This window comes from Ursus americanus, chromosome 2, assembly GCF_024610735.1.
Source record: "Ursus americanus isolate L20-20 chromosome 2, mUrsAme1.1.p, whole genome shotgun sequence".
NCBI classification, from domain to species: Eukaryota; Metazoa; Chordata; class Mammalia; order Carnivora; family Ursidae; genus Ursus; species Ursus americanus.
Window position 1 is genome coordinate 37,468,761 of NC_142128.1, and position 26,711 is coordinate 37,495,471.

Genomic DNA, 26,711 nt, shown 5'->3' on the forward strand with positions numbered 1-26,711 from the left:
TCTCAACCTCAGCCTCACCTCCAGCAGGAGACGGGGAAGGAATAATCCCCCTCCCGCTGGTGGGGGCGGCTCCTGCGTTCGCGCTTGGGAGTGGACACGTCCAGTCTGAAGCCCGCCCCTTCCCCTTCTCCCCCAGCCTGGGTGGTGCAGGTGGCCCGGGGACGTCAACAGCCTCCGCCCGCGCGCCGCCTTTTCGCACTCTCCGGGTGCCTGCGAACGTCAGTCCCATTTTAGGGATGCGCGACGTGAGGCCCAGCTGGCAGGCCAGTGCCCCGCGGCCCGCGCGCTCGGCCCGTCGCCCTTGACAACGCGACACAAGGTCACGGAGGGCCCGCCCCCAGGCCCGGCTGTCCCCGCGCGAGCCACGGAGGCCCCGCCCACTCTCTGACGCAGGCGGCGGGCCGGGCAGCCCTGCGCTCACCATGACGTCAGCGCGCCGCGCCCGAGGAAGGCCCCGCCCCGCCCCACCCCCGCCGCGCGTGATGTACGGGCGCTGAGGAGGACAGACATGGCGCGCGAGCTGCGGTTGTTGCTGCTGTGGGGTCGCAGCCTGCGGGCTCCAGCCTTGGCGGCCGCCCCGACAGGTAAGAGGCGCCGCGTGGATGGGTGGGCGGGCGGACCTCCTCCAGGTCCCGAGTCCGCGTCCTCCTTCCCGGGAGGCACGGAGGTTCTGTGAGATTTACGCGCCACATGTGCGGCGAGCGCTGAGCGTCCCGGAGGCGCCGGGCTGCCGGGGTTTCCTCCCCCACCCGCCCTCAGGTAGGGGGTTGAGCCCTGGCCCGCGGGACTCCTGCAGGGACTTCTCCTGGTCGAGCCCTCGGCCCGGCTTGAGGCGGAGAGGTCGAGGGCTCCTCGCTCCTGCAGCTGAGGGCAGTTTCGGGTAGTGGGAACGAACTTCACCTGGGTGATCATTTAAGCCGCTTCGTGGCGATTTTATTGCTCCCCGCCCCCAAGTCGTGTTATACCGGGGTGATGCGGAAGTCACTTCCTCAGCATCGGTAGGCACGACACTTGAGTGCCCACTCCGCCCGGGACACGGCCGCGACCCAGGCAGAGCCGCCTCTGCCCTCGTGCAGCCCCTTGACTCGGTTCTTGACCCCCGTATTCCCAGGACCTGAAATTGGTAGGTGCTCAAATAAATGTTGGGGCCAAAAAAAAAAAAAAAAGAATAACCATAATTTCTTTCTTACTCTCTCCTCGGAAGAAGCTGTGGGTGAACGTTTTAGCGTTCTTTCCAGACTGCGCACAGTTACACACATGTGGACAGATGTCTGTTCTTATGTGAAAATGCCTAACCCGTATATGCAGTTTGCTCCTGAATTGTTTTTGACCTTCTCTGCAAAGCTAATACATCCTGGCGTCAGTAAGCTTGGTCTGTGGCTTTCGACGGGCATGCAACTTTCCTGTATTGTGGACGAATAGTCATTTACTTAGCTGTGAGTCTTGTTAATGGACGTAATAAAGATTTCCATGATTTTTTGTTTTTGTCATTACAGTGTTGTGTGGAATGGGTGAGTGTTTAAATCTTCGTGCTCGTGTATGGCATTTCTTTAGAATTTCAGAATTCGAGTTTTAGGCTGTGCATATTTGAAATGTTAGCTGACATTGCCAACTTGCTGTGCAAAAAGGCTTTATCAGCTTATATTCCCATTAGCAGGGAGTGAGACTACCTCTATCAAGGCATTTCCTCCGTGGTTAGTGAGAATGTTTTCATTTGTTGAATGGCCATTCGTATATCTTCTATGAATTTCTTTTTCCTGTCTCCTACACTTTTTTCTATTACCTAAGTTTTAAATTTTGGTGTAGTGTCCCTTTTTTTTTAAACAATTTTTAAAAATAACATGCATTAACCGATAAGACAACTGTAAGTTTTATACTTTTGCTTGTGCTCACCGTCTTCCTTCTTTAGGATTTATTTTCTGTCATATGAGAGTATACCCTTGTGCTAGTTTTGCAGAAGTTGTCTTTGGGTTTTAAATTTTCTAAGCTGCACCATGTCTACAAGATTTTATGTTTCCCCATACCTGTATAGTACATTGTCTGGGTATTATATTCCAGGTCAAAATAATTTTCCTTCAAAGAGTGAGATTGCTCTGCTGTTTTCTAGCGCCTGAGTTACGGATGAGCAGTCATATTATTTTCATTGTTTCTCTTGTAGCTAACTTGGTGTTTTTTGGGTTTTTTTGTTTACCTTTCTCTGGAGGTTAAGGTTCTTTTCTTTTTTGTTCATGTTCTAAGATGTTGCAACCATGTATGTTGTACATAGTGTCTCTTCCACTGGGAAGACAGGCCAGTTTTCAGCCCAGCCAGTTTTTGTTCTCTGATTTTTTAAGTCTTTCCCTTAATAATCTGCGTCCTCTCCTTCTGAACTTCCATCAAGGTGCTCTGTCCATGCAGTCTTTTGTTTGAATCTAAGATTGAGAACCTATTCTTGGAAGCGTGACATATTGCAGATGCCCTTGCTACCCACCTCTGTGGGCAGTCATGAAGGTACAGTTGTTTGGAGGGATGGGTGAGTTTAGCCTAGAAAATACGTATCTTATACAATGGGGGGGGGGAAGAATAAGAGAAATCACCTCTACAGAAAATTCGGAATTCACCTGTATTTTTTTTCTCTGTTGCTGAGAAAGCGTTGCCAAATGTTAGCATGTGCTTGGCTTCACATCTGAGAGTCTGACTTTGTAACCATCCCAGTCCTTCCCACCTTCTCTGTGAGGTGTGGAACAGTCTCAGCTTGTGGAGTTTTTATTTTTTATTTTTGCTCATTACTTAGTTTATTCAACAGATATATTTTGAGGGGCACCTGGCTGGCTCAGTCAGAAGGGTTTGCAACTGTTGATCTCAGGGTTATGAGTTTGAGCCCCGCGTTCGGTGTAGAGATTACTTAAAAAAAAAAAATTAAAAGCATATTTTGAATGTTCTCTGGGACTTAAAGATGATGTGACCCTGACATTTGGGTCAGAGGTTAAGTGGGAGTATGTGTTTTCTAGGCAGTGTACTAGGCCATACTGGAGGCCTGTGTGGCCAGTCAGGGAGTGCAGAAACATGTGGATGATTGCTCGTGTGGATCTCACAGAAGAGAGGGTTATGGGCCTAGTCTTGACAGCACCAGTTGCAGGGTAGGGAAGCGCTACTGAATGATTGGGTTTGACAAGAAATGGGAATGTATGGGAGTGAGGGTGAAAGAGGCTGAAGATTATGTCCTTTCTCTTCTGTTAGATGTGAACTTGTGGACCATTTTCTGTAATTATCAGGACAGGCACAGTGCCAGACCTGGGCCAGTGTTTGGAGAACCCAGCTGCAGGCACTGTGAGGTCCTGCACGCCCTCAGGACCGGGTGGGTGGCTGATTACAGACAGTGTTGTCCCTGGTGAATCTTAAGTTGACTGGTAGTTGAGAACCAATGAGTAATTCCTCCTGGTAAAAGGTGGTTATTATAAGGAGTAGGGCTGTCAGAACCTGGATAATAGGAAAATGTAATGTTCATAATAAAAATGTAAACTGCCACCAAACCTTTCCACCAGTTCTGACGAGTAACAGAAGTAATGGATTTGCCGGTAGACAAACAAGAAACCACCTCCCAAAGAAAAGACAACCAGCCTGAAAAACCAGCAACAGGCTTGGTACCCAGAAGCAGATGATTGTGTTGCAAGGTGGAGAGGGTGGTGGGTTGGTCATTTCACGTGGCTGTGTAACTGCCTTGATACCACAGCCCGAGCCCTGTGTCCTACTCTCGAGGACACTCATTCTTACTGTTGACATCGCCAGGACCCCATCATGAGGCAGCCGCAGTAGGACTGCTTGGGCCTCGAGTTAGTGTCTTCTGCCTTTTCCAGTCTCTGTAAGCTGGAACCTTTGCTGGAATTTTCTGGCTTAGAAGTGAGACTTGGAAGAGGTGAGGAGTCTGCACCAGAGAAGTCAGAGGAGCAGGGTTCTCCCCTTTGTTGTAGGGCTCCAGCATTGCCAGTTTATTTCCCAGAATGAACCCACCTGGACCCTTTGTTGATTTATTTTGCTTCCTCCCTCTGCCCTCACTTTGGGGGCCCGTGCTGTTTAATGCATGCCCTCACACCTCTTGTGTTGCAGCCTTTGAGAATTGAGGCAAATTTCAGGTGTTCCCAGGCTTTCTGCAGAATGAGCGGAGCAGCACTTGTGGGGCACATTTCACTCTCCGTGAAACAGCTCTTCCCGTTGCTAACATAGCGTAACGATAATGGGTTTGATCCTTAACTGCTTAGACCCCGAATGGCGTTGCCACCTCTATAAACCATGCTTCTGGAGCCTTGGTCAGCACCAACGAGTCACATAGGCAAAGGGTGAGCGGCTGGCTGTGCTAGAGGCACCACGTGGGCTGTGGGCGTGAGGCGCTTGGTTAGTACCAGAGGGGCCGTGTTACCTGCAGAAGATCAACCCAAATGTAATAGGCTAGCGAAGGCCTTATTAGTTACTGCTGAGTAGTTGGCCAGAATTAAGGCAAAAAAAAAAAAAAATCCTAAGTGTTTGCTGCCCTTGTGCATTTAGACAAACACTGCTTGAAGGGATGGGGGATGGAGTTGGATTGATGAGAAAACAAACATTTCTCCCCTCTGTCCCCAAAGTCCAGTCCCAGGTAACAGGTGATTTCTGTAGGGAAACTTACTGGGGCAGTGGTGGTGGTCTCTGTCTCAAACCAGAGTACTGACCTGGCGTCAGCGCAGTGTATCCAGTTCATCACACTCCAGTGAAATGTTTTAGTTCAAAGCCAGAGGATGTTCTTGAATTACATTTTTGGTGCCCTTAAGTAGCCAGCTAGAATTTTTCTTAAATCCTGTCTTGTTCAGTCTAGATACGGAAGACTTGACTTCTACTAGGAAACTGTTTGCTTACTCTACAAAGAAATTCTGTAGCATTCAATAAAGATAGATTTTGGGGTGTTCATTTCTGCTATGGCTGCTGAAGCCACTAGGAATTACAGACAATGAAAATTGTAGCTTAGAGAATCGCTATCTGGGGCGCCTGCGTGGCTCAGTCGTTAAGCATCTGCCTTCGGCTCAGGGCGTGATCCCAGGGTTCTGGGATCGAGCCCCACATTGGGCTCCTCCGCTGGGAGCCTGCTTCTTCCTCTCCTACTCCCGCTGCTTGTTCTCCCTCTCTCGCTGGCTGTCTCTCTGTCAAATAAAAATAAAATAAAATATAAAATAAAATAAAAAAAAGAACCGCTATCTACTTGGGCATCATCCCCACTTGCTTTTTCATCGGGTGAATGCCCGCAGATCAGGGAAATTGAATTCAGGTGTACCTGAGTCATGGGCTTAACTAATTCTGAGAGTAGCTCAGTTATTCAGCAGCCATATAATTAAGACATGTGATTAGAACCTTAAAAAGTTCTTTTGAGCCAAAAGGAATACACTATTAAAAAAACCCGAAAGATTATATGGCAATACTATTAACAAATAGGTCTCCATCCTTGTAGTGGAACTGGATGTGTCAGGTAGCCAGCGTGGTGCATGGCCACTGTGGTTCACACACGCCAGTCTTCTCCCATTTATGGAGAATGGAGCGCCTGAGGGGATGTTCTGTGAAGCTTACTTTTAAAGAAGTAAAACATTTCATTTTAGCCGTTAAGATTAGAAGTCTTTCTAAAACAAGTACCTCAGATGGAACGTAACTGAACCTTCTCTTTTGATGTTTTCAGGGTCATTGTGAGTGTTAGTCTACGGTTTTCTCTGGTAACACACAGGCTCTTGAGGGCCACTGGGTAGGACGACTCCGTCTGTGAAGTGGAACTGCTACTTGAGTGTTGCTAAGTTCTTAGCCTTCTTTCCTCTTGTTTAGCTGGCGGGGCCTCCCTGGGGCCACGTTCCCTCCTCTGCCAGTTTCCAGATGTGGGCTGGGAAACTAGATTATAAAACTTGTTAGCGGCAGGTTTTGTAAAAGAGAAAGATGGGGGCCACCTGGGTGGCTTAGTCAGTTGGGCATCTGCCTTCGGCTCAGGTTATGACCCTGGGGTCCTGGGATTGAGCTCCGTATCTGGGCTCCCTGCTCAGTGGGGAGCCTGCTTTTCCCCTGCCCGCCTCTCTGCCTACTTGTGCGTGTGTGCTCTCTCTCAAATAAATAAAATATTTAAAATAAGTAATAAAAGAGAAAGAGGGGTTGTTGGTGGGGACAGGAATAGCCTTGGGTGACTAAAGCTCAGGGTGTGGGTTTTATGTCCTATATTTTGACTCTTAGGAGGTACCCCTCCCTTTTTGTTTCTTTGTATTTGGAGAGTTGATGTTTCTTGATAGAGTATCAATACAGCTGAATAAATGATTAGAACAGGTAGGAAGCAGTGAAAATGTTCGAGAATGCCAGAGGTAAGAACTTAGAAATTTTTGAGGGAGTATAATTCCTTATTTGGTATGTAAGTAGAAAGAGGAACGTTCTGTCTAGAATATTGAAAAACTTGGGGCGCCTGGATGGCTCAGTCGGTTAAGCAGCCAACTCTTGATTTTGGCTCAGGTCACAATCTCAGGGTTGTGAGCTGGAGCCCTGAGTCCAGCTCTGTGTTCAGCGCGGAGTCTGCTTGTCCCTCTCCCTGCACGTGTGTGCGTGCGTGTGCTGTCTCACTCTCGCTTTCTTTCTCTAAAATACACAAAGTCTTCAAAACATTGAAAAACTTAAACGTTAGACGTAATTACAGAACTTAAGGAATGAAACGTTTGGAGAAATTTCAGATGTGAATAGCTAACCTGTGGTATTTGGTGAAAGTTGAAGAATGAAACTGTCCGTGTTGACTTACTGAAAAGCAAAGAATTTCATGCGTATCAGCATAAAACACTGGTAAAATAATTGGAGATGTTCAGGGGGAAAAGCTAGAGGCTACATTGTAAAGAACTACAGTTTTTCCAGGATAGTATTTCTACTTTGTGGGAGAGCATTCTCCTTTTCACTGATCTGAAAGTACCTTTAGTTTATGGAGTTTTAAGTTTCCAAAGCAAACTTATTTTTAAAGAAATATTTTCTAGAACCCAAAGCTTTATTTTTTATTTTTTTTTAATTTTGTTTCTTTGACAGCACAAGCAGGGGGAGCAGCAGGCAGAGGGAGAGGGACAAGCAGGCTCCCTGCAGAGCAGGGAGCCCGACGTGGGACTTGATCCCAGGACCCTGGGCCAAGGCAGACACTTAACTGACTGAGCCACCCAGGCCCCCCACCCACCCCAAAGCTTTAAACTTAGAAATGTTTATGCTGAAATGAGATGAGTAAATTTCTAACTTCTGTTGTCATAAGCTCCCTGTAAGAAATGCATTTGTACTGTGACCTGTTATATACAGGATATGTGAGAGTATGCGATACAAGTATGTGTACCTGTTTAGCTGAAAGAGTTTCATAAATACCTTTATCATGTGATACTTTCCATTTCATTTTTTAAAAAAGATTTTATTTATATATGTGACAGAGTGAGCAGATCACAAGCAGGGGCAGAGGGAGAAGGAGAAGCAGGCTCCCCGCTGAGCAGGGAGCCCCATGCGGGGCTCGATCCCAGGACCCTGGGATCAAGACCAGAGCCGAAGGCAGACGCTTGACCGACTGAGCCACCCAGGCAACCCTCCATTTCATTTAAAAAAAAAAAAAAAATATTGGTTTAACCCGCATTCAGTGATTTCAAAACCAGCCACCAAAATTGGTGGGTCACCAATCTAGACCTATAATCTGTGAAGCTCTTTGAGTTATGTGTCTGTGCCTTCTGAGAAAATAACCACGTGTTTATTGAGGGCCTGCTCTGACTAGCATCATCATGGGAAAGACAGACTTGAGGCAGTCCGGGTTAGCCCACCAGAACATCTCCCATGTGGCGTAGTGCTAGCAGTTCATTCATCATCTAAGCTGAGTCCTGTGTGCCCAGTACTGCCTCTGGTGCTGGGTGCTGCCCTGGGGACGAAACAGACAAGAATCCTGGCCCTCCACGGTGCTGGGGTGGAGACAAGTAAATGCAACGTGAATGTTAGGTGCCAAGCCCTATGAAGAAACCAAAGCAGGAAGGGGATCCTGATAGAGAGATGGTCAGGGAAGGCCTCCCGTGGAAGGTGGTATTAAGCGCAGCCTGGAAAGGGGGGAAGGTGGCTGGGGAAGGGCGGCTCAAGCCGAGGTAGCAGCCCGTGCCAGGGTCCTGAGGCAGGAGCAGGCTGGCATGCTGCGGGGACAGCTAGGAGCCCGGGGCCGGTGCTGGGGGCACTTTTGAGAGCAGTCAAGTCAGGTGTGACCTTACTGTGAGTCTTAGATTGAGATTCGTCCGATGGGTAAGACGGCATTGAGTTCAGAGTTAAGGCTAATGTTGTAGTTTTCTGAGGAAAATCCTTCAAGTTTTCGTTACTGAGAAAGTAGGGCTGCTTTCCAGAACCAGTTGGTACAGTGAAAAAATATCTCTTTCCACCCTTAGTGCGCAGGGGTGCCAGGAAAAGCCCCTGGGGCGACATGGGGGTGCGCACCCACTGCACCAGGTATGCGGTCAGGCCTCCCTGGCCGTTTTTGCGATGCGTCTCGGGGTCCGTTTCCCTTGACTGCGCAAGCTGTGCTGTCTCCTGTGTGGGTGCCCCTCACTCAGCCCTTTCCCGAGGGGCATTGAGGCTGTTCCCAGGTCTGCTTAAATCACAGGCCACTGTATACGCCCATCAGCGACGTATGAAAGGCCCCTTGGCGCCACAGCCCTCTCCAGTCCTTGGTATTTTCAGGCTAATTTATAATCTTTGCACGTCTGGAGAGTGATGAATGCTATCTTGTGACTGTGTGTGTTTGATTACAAGACACACATCAGGAAGTACATGAACTAACCGTCCAGCTCAGTGGTGCAGGATTATCTGTAAGATGTAGCGGTGTCATTGTCCTGTAACCCTCCATCGTGAGAAGATACCGCAGCTCTTTCTCCCCGCGGGTGCGGGCGTGTGGCTTGTGTGGAGTGTGGAGGCAGCCACGCACTTGGTCTAGGCACCCTGCCCCGCGGACACGTGCATTTCTCTGGGGTGCGGCCCGAGTGGAGTTCCTGGGTTTAGGATATGCGTTGTTACTACGCAGTTGGGACTGTCTTCCAGTGTGGGTCCTGATGTACATTCCACCAACTCTGTGTGAGAGAGTTGCCGCTGTGCCATGTCCTCACTGACACTCGGGATTTTAGACGTTTTAAACGTTTGTGAATTTGATGGTTACAAAATGATGTTTCAGTTGTGATTTCAGTTGTTTTGATGAATTGCTAATAAAGTTGAGCCTCTTCTTTCCGTGGTTTATTGGCCATTTGTTTCCATTTCTGTGAAATCCTTTTCATGTCTTTTGCCTCAATATTTTCTTGTGGATTGGTTGCCTTTTCTTACTATATATTTTTGTATATGCTCTTTATGGGCGCTAATCTTCTATCACTATCTTTTGTCAGTAATGATTGTTGGAAATGTGTTCTCCCAGGTGTGGCTAGCTGCTTCACTTTCATCCTGGTGTCTGTTTTTTTGGGGGGTTTTGATGAACAGAAGTTCTTAATTTTGTCAGATATACTAGTCTTTTCCTTTGTGGTTCACCCAAGGTTCTGTAAGCTAGGGCCTTTGGGTTGGGTGAGGCCACGGCCTGTTTTTGTAAATAAAGTTTTATGGGGGCCCAGGCATGCTTAAACTTTCACGTTTGCAGCCACTTTCCTGCTGTGATGGCAGAGTTGAGCATGAGAGACCACAGGGCCCAGAAGGCCTAAAATACATACTGTCTGCCCTTTCCAAGAAACATTTGCCAATCTCTGTTTATCCCACGGTCAAAAGATCATCTGCTTCCATAAAAGTTGTTTCCTTTTTTTTTTTTTTTTTTTAAAGATTTTATGTATTTATTTGACAGAGACAGCCAGTGAGAGAGGGAACACAAGCAGGGGGAGTGGGAGAGGAAGAAGCGGAGGAGCCTGATGTGGGGCTCGATCCCATAACGCCGGGATCACGCCCTGAGCCGAAGGCAGACGCTTAACCGCTGCGCCACCCAGGCGCCCCCATAAAAGTTGTTTCCTGATGCATTTCTACCAAGCAGGAGTAGGAGCCTTTATTTGAAGCTTTACTCATTCTCTCTGGTAAACTTTCTCATGGGCTTCATTTTCAAGATAGAAGATGAGAAAAGGCTTGCAAACTAGCAATCACAGGCTAATTCTGGCTGTAAACAAATTGTGTTTGGCCCAAATATTAGGGGGAAAAAAGTAGTTGCAAATACTTGAAGTCAGATTTCACGTAAATATTTGAATTGCTTATTTCTTTGGAAAATGAAAAGTTCTGGGAGTTTTGGCCTACGTTCCACAATGGCAACAGTCTCTTGGAATGTAGTGGCAGCTGCTGCCTCCCGCCGAAGGGCCTGCCCTCTGCCGTTGGCTTAGTACCGTACTCTCAGCTGCTCTTCGTCCAGAGGCCGTTGGTGCCGTTTTTTCTACGATTATTTGTTCATGCAGTAAATTATTTGATTGATGGTCTAGTGCTAAACAGCTTTGCATCCCTGGAATAAACCCATTTGGTCATGATGTGGCATCATTTTTACATATTGGAGGATTTGATTTGCTAATTTTTCATTTAGGAGCTCCGTGTCTGCGTTCATAAGGGATATCGGTCTCTTCTTTTTTTTTTTTTTTTTTTTTTTTTTTTAAAGATTTTATTTATTTATCTGACAGAGATAGAGACAGCCAGCAAGAGAGGGAACACAAGCAGGGGGAGTGGGAGAGGAAGAAGCAGGCTCATAGCGGAAGAGCCTGATGTGGGGCTCGATCCCATAACGCCGGGATCACGCCCTGAGCCGAAGGCAGACGCTTAACCGCTGTGCCACCCAGGCGCCCCTGGTCTCTTCTTTATTGTGCGCGTGTAGTGTCTCTGGCACACTGATGATTAGGGTTATGCCGTCGTCATAAAACTTCTCAGGAAATACTCTTTTTCTGTTTTCTGAAATAGTTTATGAAGATTGGTGTTATTGCTTTCTTTGGATGTTTGATGTATTTCACTGGTAAAAATTCTAGGCCTAGAATTTAATTTGTGGAAATATTTTTGAAAACAAATTGAATTTCTTTATTAGATATAAAGCAATTTGGAATTTCTCTTTCATCTTCTGTCACCCTGGATAAATTTAATTTTTTTCAAGGAATTTATCCATTTCACCTAAGTTGTTAAATATTTGCTATGAATTTGTTCAGAATGTTTCCTTATTATCCTTTTAATGTCTGTAGAATTTGTAATGATAACCCCACCTTCATTCCTGGTGTTAGTGATGGATGTTCTCTCTTTTCTTGATCACCCATCACTCCTGTTGATCTTTTTCAAGAATCAGCTGTGGCTTTAATTTTCCTCACTGTTTGTGTTTCATTAATTTGTGTTGTTATTTCCTCCCTTCTATTTTATTTGGGTTAACTTTGTACTTTTTCCTAAGGTAAAACCTTAGATCATTGATTTTAGACTTCTTTTCTAACCCAAGCATTTGAAGCTGTAAGTTTCCTGCCATGTGCTTTTGTGGGTGACCCCGCAGCTTTTAACATACTGTTTTCATTTTTACTCAGTTATCTCGTTTTGATTTCTTCTTTGACCTGTGGATTATTTGGTATATGTTGTTTAATTCCCGGATACTTGGGGTATTCCTAGATATTTTGTTATTACTGATTCTGACTTAATTTTGCAGTATTCAGAGAGCTTACTTGGTATGATTTCAGCCCTTCTAAATTTATTAAGACTTGTGGCCCCCTTTATGGTCTTTTCTAGTGAATACACCATGTGCGCTTGAACAAATATTATGCTTTTCAAAAATAACTGGATTTTGCACTTGGGTATCGTATTCCATGAGTATCCATTAAGTCAAAATATTTCATACTGTAGTTCAGACGATCCTGTGTCTTGATTTATTTTTTCTTTTGGTCTCGTTCTATCAGTTGTTGAGAGAGGGATATTAAATCTCTAGCTCTGTCTTTCTTTTAGTTCTTTTAGTTTTTTAGTTTGTTTTTTTTTTAAGATTTTTATATTTATTTTAGAGAACGAGAGAGAGGAGACAGAGCAGCCACGAGCGTGGGAGGTTGGGGGAGAGGGCAGTGGGGGAGAGAATCTCAAGCAGACGCCCCGCAGAGTGCGGGGCTCACCACAAGCTGATCCCACGACCTGGAGATCATGACCTGAGCTGATATCAAAAGAGTTGGACGCCCAACCAACTGAGCCACCCAGGCGCCCCTAAGTCTTTTAATTTTAATGTCATATTTTGAAGCTCTGTTATTAGACACACATTTGTGATTAAGCTTTCCTGATGAATTGTCTTTTATTCTGAAATATCCCTCTTTTTCTCAAGTAATACTTGTTGTTTTGAAGTCTCTTTTGTCTGATATTAATACGGCCACTCCACCCTTACTAGGCCTACTTTGTGCATGTTATCTCGTGTTCTGTCCATTCCTCTTCAGTGTATTTTTATATATATATATATATTTTAATTTATATATATATATATATATTTATTTATTTATTTAAAATTTTATTTGAGAAAGAGAGCATGCAAGCGGCGGGGGGTGAGGTGGGGAGAGGAGCAGAGGGAGAGGTAGAGAGAATATCCCAAGCAGATTCTGTGCTGAGCACAAGCCTGACCTAGGGCTTGATCCCGTGACCCTGAGACCATGACCCGAGCCGATATCAAGAGCCAGACACTTAACTGAGCCACCCAGGCACCCCTATGTTTTTATATTTGAAGTGATTGTTTTGTAGACAGCATATCATTAGGTCTTGCCTTATAATTGGAGCGTTTAGTCCATTAATAAAAAATGCATTTATTGGTACAGTTGGATTTATCTCTATTGTTTTAATGTTTCCTCTCATTTTTTCCCCTTTCCTTTCTTGCCTACTTTTGAATCAGTAAATATTTTTTAGAATTCCATTTTAGTTCATCTAATGCTTTTTAAGCTATACCTCCTTATGTCATTTTTTTAGTGGTTTGTCTGATGAATGCAGTGTACATCTTTTTCATAGTCTGTTTACAATTAGTATTGCAATATTTCATGGAAAATGTAAAAGCCTTACAACTGTATTAAAGTGCATTTCCTCTCTGTACTCCATCCTTTATGTGAGAGTTGTCATATGCATGGCATGTACATCTGTTATAAACCCCATAAGACAATGTTTCAACTTTTGCTTAAGCTCTTGTATATATTTTATTTTTTTAATTATTTATTTGAGAGAGGAAGCACAAGCAGTGGGGAGATGGATAGGGAGAGGGAGAAGTAGGCTCCCTGCTGAGCAGGGAGCCTGATGCAGGATTTGATCCCAGGACCCCTGGGATCATGATCTGAGCCAAAGGCAGACGCTTAACTGACTAAGCCACCCAGGTGCCCTATTGTACATATTTTAAAGAAAGTAAGAGAAAAATACTTATATATTTGTCTGGGTTGCCGTTTCTGATGCTCTGCCTTATTTCTTGGAAGATCCAGGTTTCCATCTGATATCATTTCCATTCAACCTGAAGAACTGTAGCATTTCTTTTCCTGGCGGTCTGCTGTTTAGGTCTGCTGTTTAAGACTTTAAAGATGTTCCGTTGTCTTCTGGAAAGTTAGCTGTCATTCACATTATTGTTCTCCCATGTAATGTGTATTTTTTTCTCTGGCTGCTTCCAAGATTTTCTTTTTATTCGGTTTTCAGCAGTTGACTATGACGTACTTGGATGCTTTTCTTTGAAATTATCCTACTAGTGGTTCACTGAGCTTTTTGAATCTGTAAATTGTTGTCTTTGACAAACTTTGGGGGGAATTTTCAATCATTTCTTCAAATATTTTTTTCTGCCCTGTTCTCTTTCTCCTTTCCTTTTGGAACTCCAGTTACATGTATGTTAAGCTTTTTTTCCCCCTGTCTATACTTGATACCCTGTTCATTTGTTTTTAATCTTTTTTTTTTTTCTCTTTTACACTGAATAATTCCTTTTAGTCTGTTTTCAAGTTCACAGACTCTTTTCTGGTGTCTCCACTTGGTTTTTAAGCCTTCTTGTTATTTTTTAAGACTTCTAGTTTTTTGTTTTTGTTTTTTTTACATTTTCCATACTGTATTTTTTATACCTAGAATTTCCACTTGGTTCTTTTCTTACAGTTTATATCTCTGAAATTTCCCTTTAATGCATACCTTTAATTTGGAGCATATTTTACTGTAGGTCATACAGTATTATAATAACTGTTTTAAAACCATCTGATTCCAACATCTGGATCTTCTTGGGACCAGTCTCCATTGATTGACCCTTCTCTTGAGCGGGGGTCATGTTTTCCTGTCCTCTGTATGTAGAGTAACTTGTTATTGCATCCTGGACATTGTGGATGTTACCTTGTGGAGTCTCTGGATTCTGTTATATTCCTCTGAAGAGTAGTTCTTGTTTTAAAGTAGACTATTAAACTAGTTGTACCCCAGCTGCAAACAGAACCGTTTGATACTTTTGTCCTTAATGGGCTGTTTGCATTTTGCCCCACACATGCATGATTTAGGGGGTCAGCCAGAGACTTAGAATTTATTCCCCGAACTGGGGCCTCCCTTTCTCTGACTCTCTCCTTTCTGGGACCCCCCCCCAGCTTTCACCTTTTATGGTTACCCTAATCTCTTCTCTGGTTCTTCCGGCCAGAAAAAGTATACATTGTGGTGCATCAGCCACCTGCCCCCTTTCTGTGCTCTTCCCTTCTTCCACGTGTCAGCTCTCCAGAACCTGCCTGCTTTTGCTGATTTCTCCAAAACCTTTTAGGTGGTCCTTTTGTTGTGGTTCCTGAGTTCATGGTTGTTATCCATAGGAGGGTTGGTTGGAGGCTGTAACTCAGCCTGCTGTACAGGAAGTGGCACTCTGTAGTAAAGACAAAACGTTAGATTGTTCTTACCTGTTCTACATGTGGTAAAAAGGGAGACTGTCCATGTGGGATATGTAATTCCAGGAAAACAGTCTGTGTATTTCTCATGGCTTAAGATACTAAGCGTGTCTGTATTTAAAGTATTGTACTTAAGATGTCATCATAAGGGACGCCTGGATGGCTCAGTCGGTTAAGCGTCTGCCTTCGGCTCAGGTCAGGATCGCAGGGCTCTGGGATTGAGCCCCGCATTGGGCTACCTGCTCAGTGAGGAGTCTGCTTCTCCCTCTGCCTGCCACTCCCCCTGGTTGTGCATTCTCTTTCTGTCAAATAATCTTAAAAAAAAATATGTCATTATTAGAAGCAAAACCGTAGTATGAACAGGCGTTTGGGTGACTCAGTTGGTTAAGCGTCCAACTAGATTTTGACTCAGGTCATGATCTCAGGGTTGTGAGATCCAAGCCCCATGTGGGCTCCCCGCTCAGCCAGGCGTGTGCTGCTCTCCCTTTTCTTCTCCTTCTGCCACTCCTCTGCCTGAGCAGGTGCACACCTCTCTCTCTCTCTCTAAGTAAAAAAAATCCTTAAAAAAAAAAAAAAAAGGTGGCTCAGTCAGTTAAGTGTCTGCCTTTGGCTCAGGTCATGATCCCAGGGTCCTGGGATCGAATCCTGCATCAGGCTACCCCGTAGGCAGTTACATTTTTAATTCTTGCTTCCTCGTCAGAAATGGCCCTGCAGGACCACTGACACTGTCTTTTGGCCGCCGGAGTGTCCTGTGCCTGAGCGTGGTGATGATTGTGGTGATGAAGGTTGCAGGTTTGTAAGAGAGCTGCAGTAGAGGCCGTGGGGTAGGGAGAAGTAGGAGAATTATGGGCACTCTTGCTTTTGTTGAGTTTGATACTTTCTTAGAAACACAGACTTGTTCCTGCTCTGGGGTGGGGACATGTTCTCTGTGAGCAAAACATCAGTAGTAGAGGGGCATCTGGGGGGCTCAGTCGGTTACATGTCTGACTCTTGATCAGCTCAGCTATGGATCTCAGGGTTGTGAGGTCAAGCCCTGCGCTGGGCTCTGCACTGGGCATGGAGCCTACTTAAAAAAAAAAAAAATACGCCACAAGCTGGCTTAGAGCTGCAGTTTGAAACGAGCGGTGTAGGAAGTAAGTGCTGTGAATTCACAGTAGGGAGAGGTGGTTACGAGGTGCTGGGGATGGGAGCACCTCATCCTGGACTCTGAAACTGCTCGGTGGAGAGAGGGACGTGCTTGCAGCCGGAGGAAACAGCGTGAGCATTGGCAGGGGCATGTGGTGTGTCAGATTCAAACTGTTGTTCCCATTTTGTGCGACCCCAAACCACCACACAGATTAACACGCATATGTTGCCGCCTGGCACCGAGGCTTGTGGTTTTTCCTTCAGAGTGTAGAGGAAGCGCGAAGAGAGATACGGTGTAGATAGGGTGTTTGTATCTGCTTCGGGCGGATTGACTGCACTATTGGTTTATTTGTACAGTCCTTGTGGAACGTTAACTTGCAGTCGCATTTGCTCTCCATAGTGCTGTTGATTAGTTTTGGAATTATAATGGAAAGTCTGGAAGCCCTGGTTGGAAATAAGGATTGGTTATTTGTGCCTTTTTCCTAATGAGGAGGACTTCTGTTTCTCCCATCATGAATAACAGATTGTTCCAAAAAGATCGTATTCAGTGGGAAAAACAACAGGAATAGGGGAAGTGACACATGGGAAAACGGTGTTGAATCTGGGAGTGAGGACGGCCTTCAGCAATAGGACTAATTTTGAAAGGCCGCGCACCTCGCCTAGGCCGGCTAAGTCAGCTTCACGGAGTCTACCACGGCTGTGCTGGTACTAGAAGCTCTATGACGGATTGACCGCTGTAGCTGCCACAGCGAGCTGCTCACCATCATCCACGCCCACCCCTGGGCCAGCAGCCCCTGCAGCGGCTCGACCGTCAGGGCGGAGCAGTTCACGGATACAGTGTCCCCCAAGGTTGATGTCCGTGGCGATGGGGAACCTCCCCAGGGAGCTCATGGAGGGCATCCAGAAGGACCAGGTGCTCCTGGAGATGCTGACACGGAGCCTGGACCTCACCCGCCTCGTCTGCAGGTGCCGGAATGGCGAGCAAGAGAAGGATGCAGGGAGGGGGCTGGTGGCGGGGAGACTGAGGTAGCCAGCTGAGCCCAGTGCCAGGCTGCTTTTCTGTATTGGGAAAAGGGTGCGTGCTGGTGCCTGGGGTCATTCTCATCATAATACGAGGACAGCCCACTGAAAAACAAAAACGAAAGACTAATTTCATTAAACTCTGAAGTGTTCTTACAAGTCAGTGTGAAAAATAAGAAAACAGGATATCAAAAGTTCATCATGAAAAAGGAGATAGAAAATATTTAAAAATACGGATAGGTGCTCAGTCTTGCTCGTAGTGACAGAAATGAAATGGAAACTGCAGTAAAAATTTTACCCGACTGATAGGCAAAGGTCCAAAGTGTCCCTGACGCCGTCTTGGCAGGAGTGTGAGGTGACGCACACCCACGCTGCTGCTGGAATGTGAGCCGACAGTCCCTGGATGGTGACTTGGTGGCATCGTCCGTGGCGTAGACTGGACATAACCTGGGACCCGGAGACCCCACTTCTAGACGTGTACTCCCATGTATGTCCCGTGAGGGAATGAAATGACACGTGGACGAGAATGTTCCTTACAGTGCTGTTTTCTATTTTGAAACTCTTTATTCTGGAGTATTTCGTGCCTCACAGAGCTGTCCTGCAGTAGTACAGAGCCCTTCCCTTAGCTTCTCTTAATGCTAAAGTCTTCCGTCACAGTGGTACGAGGGTTAGAACCCGGAGTGGCAGTGCTCCTGACTCCTGGGCCCATCTCACTCGAATTGAGCCAGTTTCCCCACCGATGTCCTCCTCTGTCCAGGACCTGACAGTGCAGGTCCTTTCCGGTCTGTGATGGTTCCTCCGTCTGTGTGTGTCCTTCAGGATCGTGACACTTTAGAAGAGTACTGCCCGTTATTTCATGGATATCCCTAGATTTGGGTTTGTCTGATGGTGTTTTTAATGATTAGATTGAGATGCATTTTCGGCAAGAAGACCAGGGAAGGGAGGCCTCCCACGCCACCAGGATTGCAGGATGTTGCCCCGTCTTGTTCCTGGTGACAGTGACTGTGGTCACTTGGTCAGGAGGTATCTGCTACTTCACGGCAAATGACCGTTTTTTTCTGAAATCAGTGGATGTCTTGTGGGGGATACTGTGAGATTTCAAATGTTCTCGACATTTAAACCATCAACAGTTTCTACCTGTCACCGCTGTTACTGTGCTTGCCCGATGTGACTGTTTCCACCATTCCTTATACATTGGTTAATTGTAATTCCGCTGGGAGGAAGAGGTCTTTTCTCCCCCATTTATTTATAAGTAGTTAAGTATGGACGAACAGATACTTTATTCGCTGGCTGAAAGCTTACAGTCCGTACCATCCTCCTTTCGTTGCTCAGACGGTCCTAGAGTTTGCCTTCGGGGGCGCCTTCCAGTTGGAGCCTATGCACTCCAAGCACCCGATCCCTGGGGCCTTTCCTCCCTTTCTGCCACAATCTTTGTGTTCTCCGGCCCTAGAGGACGGCATTTACACACCAGTGTCTGGGTCCCGGGGAGGGTGACCATCCAGCACTGCTCGCCCAGGACCAAGGTGTTTCCGGAGATGGGGACTTGGGAGCTGCCTGTTCTGGGACAGTTGTTCTCCCTGTGCAGGTGTGCTCGTTGCTGCTGGCGTGTCGTGGCCTCTGAACCCTATAAGCGCGCGTGTGTGCGCGCGCACACACACACACGGCCATATTTGTTCAGGCACCCAGTCTGTAAATCAGGGAGAATCTTGCTCGTGTCCGTGCTGTGCCCACATTTCCAGTGCAGGGCTCCGGGTGCCACTGGGCCTCCCCGTTCCGTAACTGCTTTCTCCTGACTCAGGACCCATAAGATACTTATTTGCCTGATCCGAGTAGCTGCCTGAAACGGTTTCAGAAGTCCAAAGATTCTGCAGCAGTAATTGTATGCGGTGCTCTCGGAGGCTGACTGGACAACCACAGCACCATTTTGCGAAATCACTTAGCTTAGTTCTTGTCCTTTAGGTTGCTTACGTTCATAATACAGCTATGTGAATCTGTTACGGTTTCTGTCTCATTGAATGTCCCCCACACCCCATAGGTGTTCCTAGTTACTCTTTGTGCGAGAAAGAACCATGGTTCTGAGAGTCAAATATACAAAAGAACATACTCAGAAATGTCACATTCCCCTCAGCTCTGCTCTCCTGTCCCCAGCATCCCCCCCCCCACTATTTCTCTTTTGTTCCCACATACCCGTTATGGGTTCAGTTTTTGCCTCCCCCAAAAATGTTGAAATCCTGACCTCCGTGACCTGTCAGTGTGACTTTATTTGGAAATAGGGTCTTTGCAGCTGATCAAGTTAAGATGAGGCCATTAGGCTGGGCCCTGGTCCAACGTGACCGTGTCTTTATAAAACGGTGGAATTTGGACACAGAATCTGACATGCAAGAGGGAAGACACGGTGTTCAAGCCAAGGCACACCTGAGGCTACGGAATTGAGGAGAGGGGACCGGGGCAGATTCTTCCTCGCAGCCTCAGAAGGAACCAGCCCTGCCAGCACTCTGATTTTGGACTTCTAGCCTCCAGAACTTGATATGGAAAATTTCTGTGGTTTCAGCTGCCCAGTTTGTGGTGCTTGGCCACAGCAAGCCCAGGAAACAGCACACAGCTTTTCTAGGTAATCAGCTTCTTGTGGTTTCAACTGTGTGCCCCCAAAAGATACGTCCAGGTGCTAATCCCGGGAACCTGTGAATGTGACCTTATCTGGAAATGGAGTCTTTGTAGATGCAAATAAAGATGAGCGTGTACTGAATTAGAGGGAGCCCCAAACCCAGTGTCACTGGTGTGTCTGACGGGGAAATCCAGACACGGAAGACACACACGGGAAGTGAAGACAGGCAGAGATCGGAGCCAGGCAGCTGCGAGTCAGGGAATGCCAGGACTGCTGGCGGCACCCTGAGCTAGTGGAGGTGCGGATGGAATTCCTCAGAGCCTCCGGGAGGAACCAGCCCTGCTGACACCTTGATTTTGGACATCTGGCCTCCAGAGCCATGAAGGGATGGGTTTCTGCAGTTGTTGGCCACCCAGCGTGTATTGCTCCGTTCCGGCAGCCATGTGAAACCACCTCACAAGTTTCTGTTTCTTGTGCACAGAGCAGTGAAATGTGCTTATCTTTCTGCATCGTCTCCTTTCATCCATAAAGGAGGGTAACAGGCAGCAGATAATTCTTTGGCATTACGGAACAGAATTTTAACAGCACAAGACTAGAAACAGTTTAAACATCCATCAGTTAAGTGCTAAATACTTAACCCTTACGGTGGAATATTACTTGTTCGTTAAAAAGAATAATGAGCTCTGGACTGAAATGGAATAATCTGTGAGATGTGTTCTTGTTTTCATTTAAAAATTTTTTAAGATTTTATTTATTTGAGAGAAAGCATGAGAGAGGGGATGATCAGAGGGAGAAGCAGACTCTCTGCTGAGCAAGGAGCCCAATGCGGAACTCGATTCCGGGACTGCAGGATCATGACGTGAGCTGAAGGCAGACGCTTAACCAACTGAGCCTCCCAGGCGCCCTTATTTAGATGTTTTTAAGGTGTTGTGCATAGAGGTAAAGGCAAAGGTCATGTTATTTGTAAATCCAGGAATAAGCTTAAAGGAAAGGCCAGTTTTTATATTTTGTAGGAACATGGAAGTTGATACGTTGTTTTGAAACCTCCAGGTCCTTTCTGGACATTGTGAATCATTCCTTTCTGACTGGGACGTATGTCTATGTCGCACACAGCGGATAGTGCAGCTCATGCGGGTCTGGACTTGCATGTGGGTGTCTTGCAGTGTCTGACCTGTCTCCTTGAAAGTCTTGGGCAGTAAGCACCTACCAAACCAACACCAGTCCTGGCTTTGTGGTCGTGGAGTCAGAGCAATGCTGTCCTGAGGGGCTGCTGCTAAGGGTGGGTTCCGTCCTGCCAGGTGGACTGGAGGGTGGCTGTCTGCCACGCTGGGCTGCAGACGGCAGTGTCGGGTGGAGGGGTTTACCTTCTTCCCTCGCAGGCGTTCCTCAGTCTGCTGTGCTGAGCAAGAAGTCAGAAAACTGACGTGAGACAGTGTTGAGCCCTCTTCCTGATTACAAGGTAGGGGAGATCATTCGCTGGTTTTCAGTCTTTAAATACACTAATTTTTAAAAACCGACAGTTTTGGGGGCACCTGGGTGGCTCAGTCAGTTGGGCTTCTGCCTTCGGCTCAGGTCATCCATCATCCCAGGGTTCTGGGATCGAGTCCCACATTGGGCTCCCTGCTCAGTGGGGGAGCCTGCTTCTCCCTCTCCCTCTGCCTGCTGCTCCCCCTGCTTGTGCTGTCTTGCGCTTGCTTGCTGTAATAAATAAAATATTTTTAAAAAATAAAATGCTCTTATAAAAAAAAAAACCTGACAGTTTTGGACAAAAAGGTAAACAGTAATTGAGGTCTCTTTAGAACATGGTGAGAGTGTTTCATAACATTAATATAAAAATTTGGATCTCACTTAGGGCTATATTTTTTTCCTCTTTTTCATGGTTGTCACAGGGTTAGGAAGGCTGGCGTGTGTTACTTGGGGCTCTAGGGGGGCCGTGAGCACCAAGGCACGTTCGAGTTTGGTGGGTTTGTGCAGGATCTCTCCGGGGCCACATGTGGTTAGTGGTGATGAAGGCCTCTGCCCACCTCCCGCAGCTCTGCCCCCGAGTTGGGGTTCTTTCTTGGAAGTTGATATGTATGAGCATATGTTACCAACCGAATACTGAAGTGCCTGCCGCTCGTACGGCCCTGCCATCCCGAGTGCTCTCGATCTTGTCTGAAATACCCACCAGCTGCTCAGCATTCTGTCACTTCGATTTCTCCTGGGTGACATTGGGGCTTTTGAGCAATGGCCTGCCTTAGAAATCTCCACGTCAGCGTTTGCAGGACCCACCAGACACGTTTCTGACGTCTTTCTAAATGTTCTTTCTGCATGTTCGTCTTTCTAGGAAAACCCTTTCTGTGTCCTTGGCGGACCCCGGCCCAGTCCAGGAGCCCCAGGCGAAGCCTGGCGTCGAGCTTCCATGCTGGACGGCTCTTCAGCTCGCAGGCTGCGGAGGACCAGACGGAGGAGCCCCCCCACTCCATCATCAGCAGCACCGAGACCGTGCAGGGTACTGTGTGCTGCTGGCCCGTGAGGGCAAGTGCTTGAGGCAGAGCAGTGATTGATAGAGCTACCCACTTGCTTCAGACGAAAGGTCTTAGTCGGAGGGAAGGTTCCCCCAAACAAAGCATCCTCCGTTTCCGGCTTCACCAGGAGCTGCTGACTGCCATCCTGGTGTGTCTTGCCCCCTCTGGTGGTCACCCGTGAGCTCCCGGCTGGCCACCTTCTCTGAATGGTGATTCATGGCACATCTGCTAATAATCATGGAAGCAGGATGTAAACCCAGCATTGGCCGTGCTGATGCAGGACTGCACTCTCAAGCCGTCCTGTCAACTCAGAAGTCTAGAAAAGCGGTCTCCGGAGCCAGTCCTCAAGTGGGTCCATTTCTGGCTTTCACATGAGAGGACAACACAGTCTTTGATGTTAGGGTTAAGAAGTGAGATTTTTCTTGTCCATTTGCTTTCTAAATAATTTGGAAACCATGGTTTTGAAGAGTAGAATCTAGGGTCTGGTTGTTAGAGCCGGTCCGATTCTCACATCGTTGGGAAGTGCCGGCCTGACAGGCCCTGGAGGTAGCTGCCCCAAGGCGATGGGTCTCAGCAGGCGGAAGTGGGGGAGGCTGCCTTTGCCCCTTGCTGTGGAGAGAGGGGGCCACTGGCTTGTCCTCTCTGACACTTCCTACCTGAGAGCCCCAGCGACTTAGTTTCTTTTTCACTTTTTTAATTTATTTTTATTTATTTATTTTTTTAAAGATTTTATTTATTCGACAGAGATAGAGACAGCCAGCGAGAGAGGGAACACAAGCAGGGGGAGTGGGAGAGGAAGAAGCAGGCTCATAGCGGAGGAGCCTGATGTGGGCCTCGATCCCAGAACGCCGGGATCACGCCCTGAGCCGAAGGCAGACGCTTAACCGCTGTGCCACCCAGGCGCCCCCTCACTTTTTTTTTTTTTTAAAGATTTTATTTCTAAGTAATCTCTACACCCAACGTGGGGTTGAACTCACAACCCCAAGGTCAAGAGTCGCACGCTCTACTGACTCAGCCAGCCAGGCGCCCCTTTTGTTCACTCTTGAGAAATGTTTAGAATTCATTACCTGAAACATTCTTTTGAATGTTACATAGCCTATTTTTCCATAAAAATAGAAAGTAAACTTTATTGCTTGTGTCTGTGATTCATTACCAGGTTCTGTTTCCAAACATGAGTTCCAGGCTGAGACAAAGAAGCTTCTGGACATTGTTGCCCGTTCCTTGTACTCAGAAAAAGAGGTGCGGTATCTGCTCATCGCGCCCAGTGCTAGCAGGGTTTCTTTGTGAAAAAATGATTTTTACGCTACTCTAGGGAAATGCCAGGTAGTGTAATAGCTGTGAGAACTCATTAAATTTGGACAGGTCTGGATCTTAGTTACCAGCAAGAGTATTTTTACTAAAATCTGTTTGGGTTTCACGGACAGATAGGCCCGATGATTCTTTGTGCTAGATTGATGCTGGGAGTTATTTTTGCTGATAGTTTAGAAGCTCCCCCGCCTGGGGTCCCTGGGGTTCACTTCTGTGGTGGTGGAGGTAAGCTTGGAGGCCCTGTGTTACCGTGTCACCTGGCTGGTGGTCACCAGGTAACTGGGTCACAAGGTGACCACTAGATGGACGGCAGGGCTGCGGGAGGAAGGCCCCCCAGCCCCGTGTGGACCAGAGCAGGGGCTGGAAGGCAGTGAGGAGCGACAGGCTGTGGGAGAAGTCGAGAACAAATGGTCCGTTGTGTCCATGCTCGTTATTGCTAGACTGCAGAGGGGAATTTTGAGGAAGTTAGGTAAAGCACAAAATTCCAAAGTTAAAAGGGACTTTTTAGGAAATACTTTCCAGTCTTGTACTGCTGCGTACCATATTCAGGTATCCCTGTGATCTCCAGCTTCTGTCCTCTTGGGGTCACATCACCGAGCTTCCTCCCTCACCTGCAGGAGGAAGGTCTGTTTGAGGGAAAGGTGCTTCTTAGACAGGTAGTTGGGCCGTGTGGCCCTTTCTTCCCCTGAACGTGGTAGGCCTTCGTTAAAGGAAGCCAGAGAGTCTTTCTTCAAGGGGTAGAAGAAACAGGTGTTGGGGGATATTTGGACATCCCTGGGCAAGAGTCGGGCAAGAAGTGGTGGCACGGGGCTCTTCAGGCTTGACGTAATAGATTGGCACCTGCTTGATTTTCAGGACGGAGCAACAAGGTTAGAGTTGACTCCTTAAAGCTGTGTCAGGGAGAAGCCTTAGGCCTTGAGTCATTTTGGGACCTGCCCTCGAGAAACCGTCTCTGAGAAAAGTGGGAGGTCTTTATGCTTAAAACTGAATATTCTTTGGCAGTTCTCCCCCATGAACACACGCCGCAGGTGCCGCTGACCGGGGCGGCCGGCCGTGCCAGTGTCGTCTTTCTGCTTCCGTAGGTGTTTATACGGGAGCTGGTCTCCAACGCCAGTGACGCCTTGGAAAAGCTGCGTCACAAGCTGCTGTCTGAAGGCCAGACGCTGCCAGAAATGGAGATCCACTTACAGACGGACGCCGAGAAAGGCACCATCACCATCCAGGTACCTCCTCCTGAGTGTCCTAATGGGCGCCGGCCCTTTTCACTCCTGGGACAGGGGAGCCAGACCGGCCTTTTTGTTCCATCTCCAGTCTCCAGGTGATGCACTGTCTTCGTTGTTGACTCTTGTTTTAATTTACTATGAAAATAACGCTTGTTCAATATAGAAAATTTGGAAAACACAGACATACAGAAAGGAAGCAAGTTTAAAATCACCCTGTCATGTGAGGCTGACGACTGTTACCGTGTTAGCGTAGGTTTTTGGTGTCTGTACATTTATTTACATATCTACACATCGTTAGGCTATGTTATTTTTAGTGTTCTCTCTTTACATTTTTAACTGTACTTTTCGTCTCGTAATGCATATTTCCCCGTGTCATCAAATATCCTGTGGTACTATTTTTAATCGCACCCCGTTGTTTGGATCAGTGGTCTTGCTTTAGATGAAGCAATACTTAGGGCTCTTGTAACCTGAAAATATTAAGGTCAGAAAGACAAATGTGGGGGGTTCGTCAAGCAGTGGTCCTGAGGGGTACCATGTTGCTGGGACAGGTGCTGCAGGGTCTTGGGGCGGTGGCTGGAACGGGGGCCCGCAAGGTGGAAGGACGTGCTTCAGACGTTCCTGACCTGGGCTTCCTGCCTCTGCCAAGGGAGCTGGGTTTGGCCGCTTGGCATGGTGCTGGAGGGGGGCTCTTGTGCCGTCTTGTTGCTCGTGTCCTCTGGTCTGCGTGTGTGCACCTTTTATGCTGTTATTTTAAGAAGCTTTACTGAGGTAAGATTTATACGCAGTGAAATTCAGGTTCAAGTGCGCACATTCTGGTGACCGCGATGCCATCATGATTTCCTCCCCCCAGATCCCCACTCCCTTCCCAGCCCGTCATCCACTCTTGTGCTGTCTGCCCCTTTGGGTGTGCATTTTCTTTTTTTTTTTTTTTTTTTTAATCTTTTTTTTTTTTTTTTAAGATTTTATTTATTTATTCGACAGAGATAGAGACAGCCAGTGAGAGAGGGAACACAAGCAGGGGGAGTGGGAGAGGAAGAAGCAGGCTCCCAGCGGAGGAGCCTGATGTGGGGCTCAATCCCACAACGCCGGGATCTCGCCCTGAGCCGAAGGCAGACGCTTAACCGCTGTGCCACCCAGGTGCCCCTGGGTGTGCATTTTCTAGAGTTGCATAGAAACAGAGTTTGGTCTGACTCGTTGCCCTCAGGAGAGTGCTGTGAGATCCCCCCGGTGCAGCGTGTAGCCATGCTGCTTCCCTTTTCTCCAGTGTCCACTCGCCACGTGATGCACGTTCGGGTTTCCAGTTTGGGGTGTTAGGAATAAAGCCTCCGAGGACACGTTTTCATTTCTCTTGGGTGAATGCCGAGGAGTGGGGCTGCTGGCTCCAGGACAACGTGTGTAACAGAGATGCCAGGCTGTCCGCAGTGGGTGTCCTGGCTTGCTTTCCTGTTGGTGGCTGGGAAGTCACTGCTGCCGTCCTTGCCAGCGCTGGTTACTGTTGGCTGTGGAGACTGCAGCCATTCCAGCGGCTGAGCTTTTTTTTCTTTTTAATTCATTTATTAGAGAAAGAGCACAAGCAGGGGGATTGCAGGCAGAGGGAGAAGCAGACTTGCTGCTGAGCAGGGAGCTGGATGCGGGACTTGATCCCAGGACCCTGGGATTGTGACCTGAGCCGAAGGCAGATGCCCACCTGACTAAGCCACTCAGGTGCCCCTGCAGCTGAGCTTTTAATGTGCATTTCCCTCATGATTAACAGTCAGTACTGAGCATCTTGTCCTGTGTTTGCCATTTCCAGAGCTTCCTTGTGCAATGTCCAGATTTCTGGTTCACTTTTAATCAGGTTGTTTGGTTTTTTTTAATTAAGTTGTAAGACTTCTTCGTATATTTTGGATGTAAGTTCCATATCAGATACACACTTCGCAAATATTTTTTTCCCAGTCTGTAGTTTGCCTTTTTATTTTCTTGGTGTTTTTTGAAAAGCAAAAGGTTTTAATTATAATGAAGTCTAGTTTATCACTTTTTCCTTCTGTGTTCTATGTTTTTAGTAATGTAAGAAATCGCTGCCTCTTCCACAGTCAGATTTTCCCCTGTGTTTTCGTGTAGCAGTTCTGCAGTC

General features: G+C 47.1%; 1 protein-coding gene across 4 annotated transcripts in view; it reads left to right on the forward strand.

Annotated features, from left to right (window-relative positions):
* Positions 1-427: 427 nt before the first annotated feature.
* TRAP1 (TNF receptor associated protein 1) overlaps positions 428-26,711 on the forward strand; it is a 43,749-nt gene continuing 17,465 nt past the window's right edge. For all 4 annotated transcript variants that reach the window (XM_087871053.1, XM_087871052.1, XM_045784028.2 and 1 more), the window contains exons 1-4: positions 428-584; positions 21,887-22,051; positions 23,224-23,306; positions 24,458-24,598. In XM_087871053.1, coding sequence (XP_087727179.1) covers positions 509-584; positions 21,887-22,051; positions 23,224-23,306; positions 24,458-24,598 — 465 coding nt within the window. In that variant the 5' untranslated portion in view covers positions 428-508. The remainder of the gene's footprint in view (positions 585-21,886; positions 22,052-23,223; positions 23,307-24,457; positions 24,599-26,711) is intronic.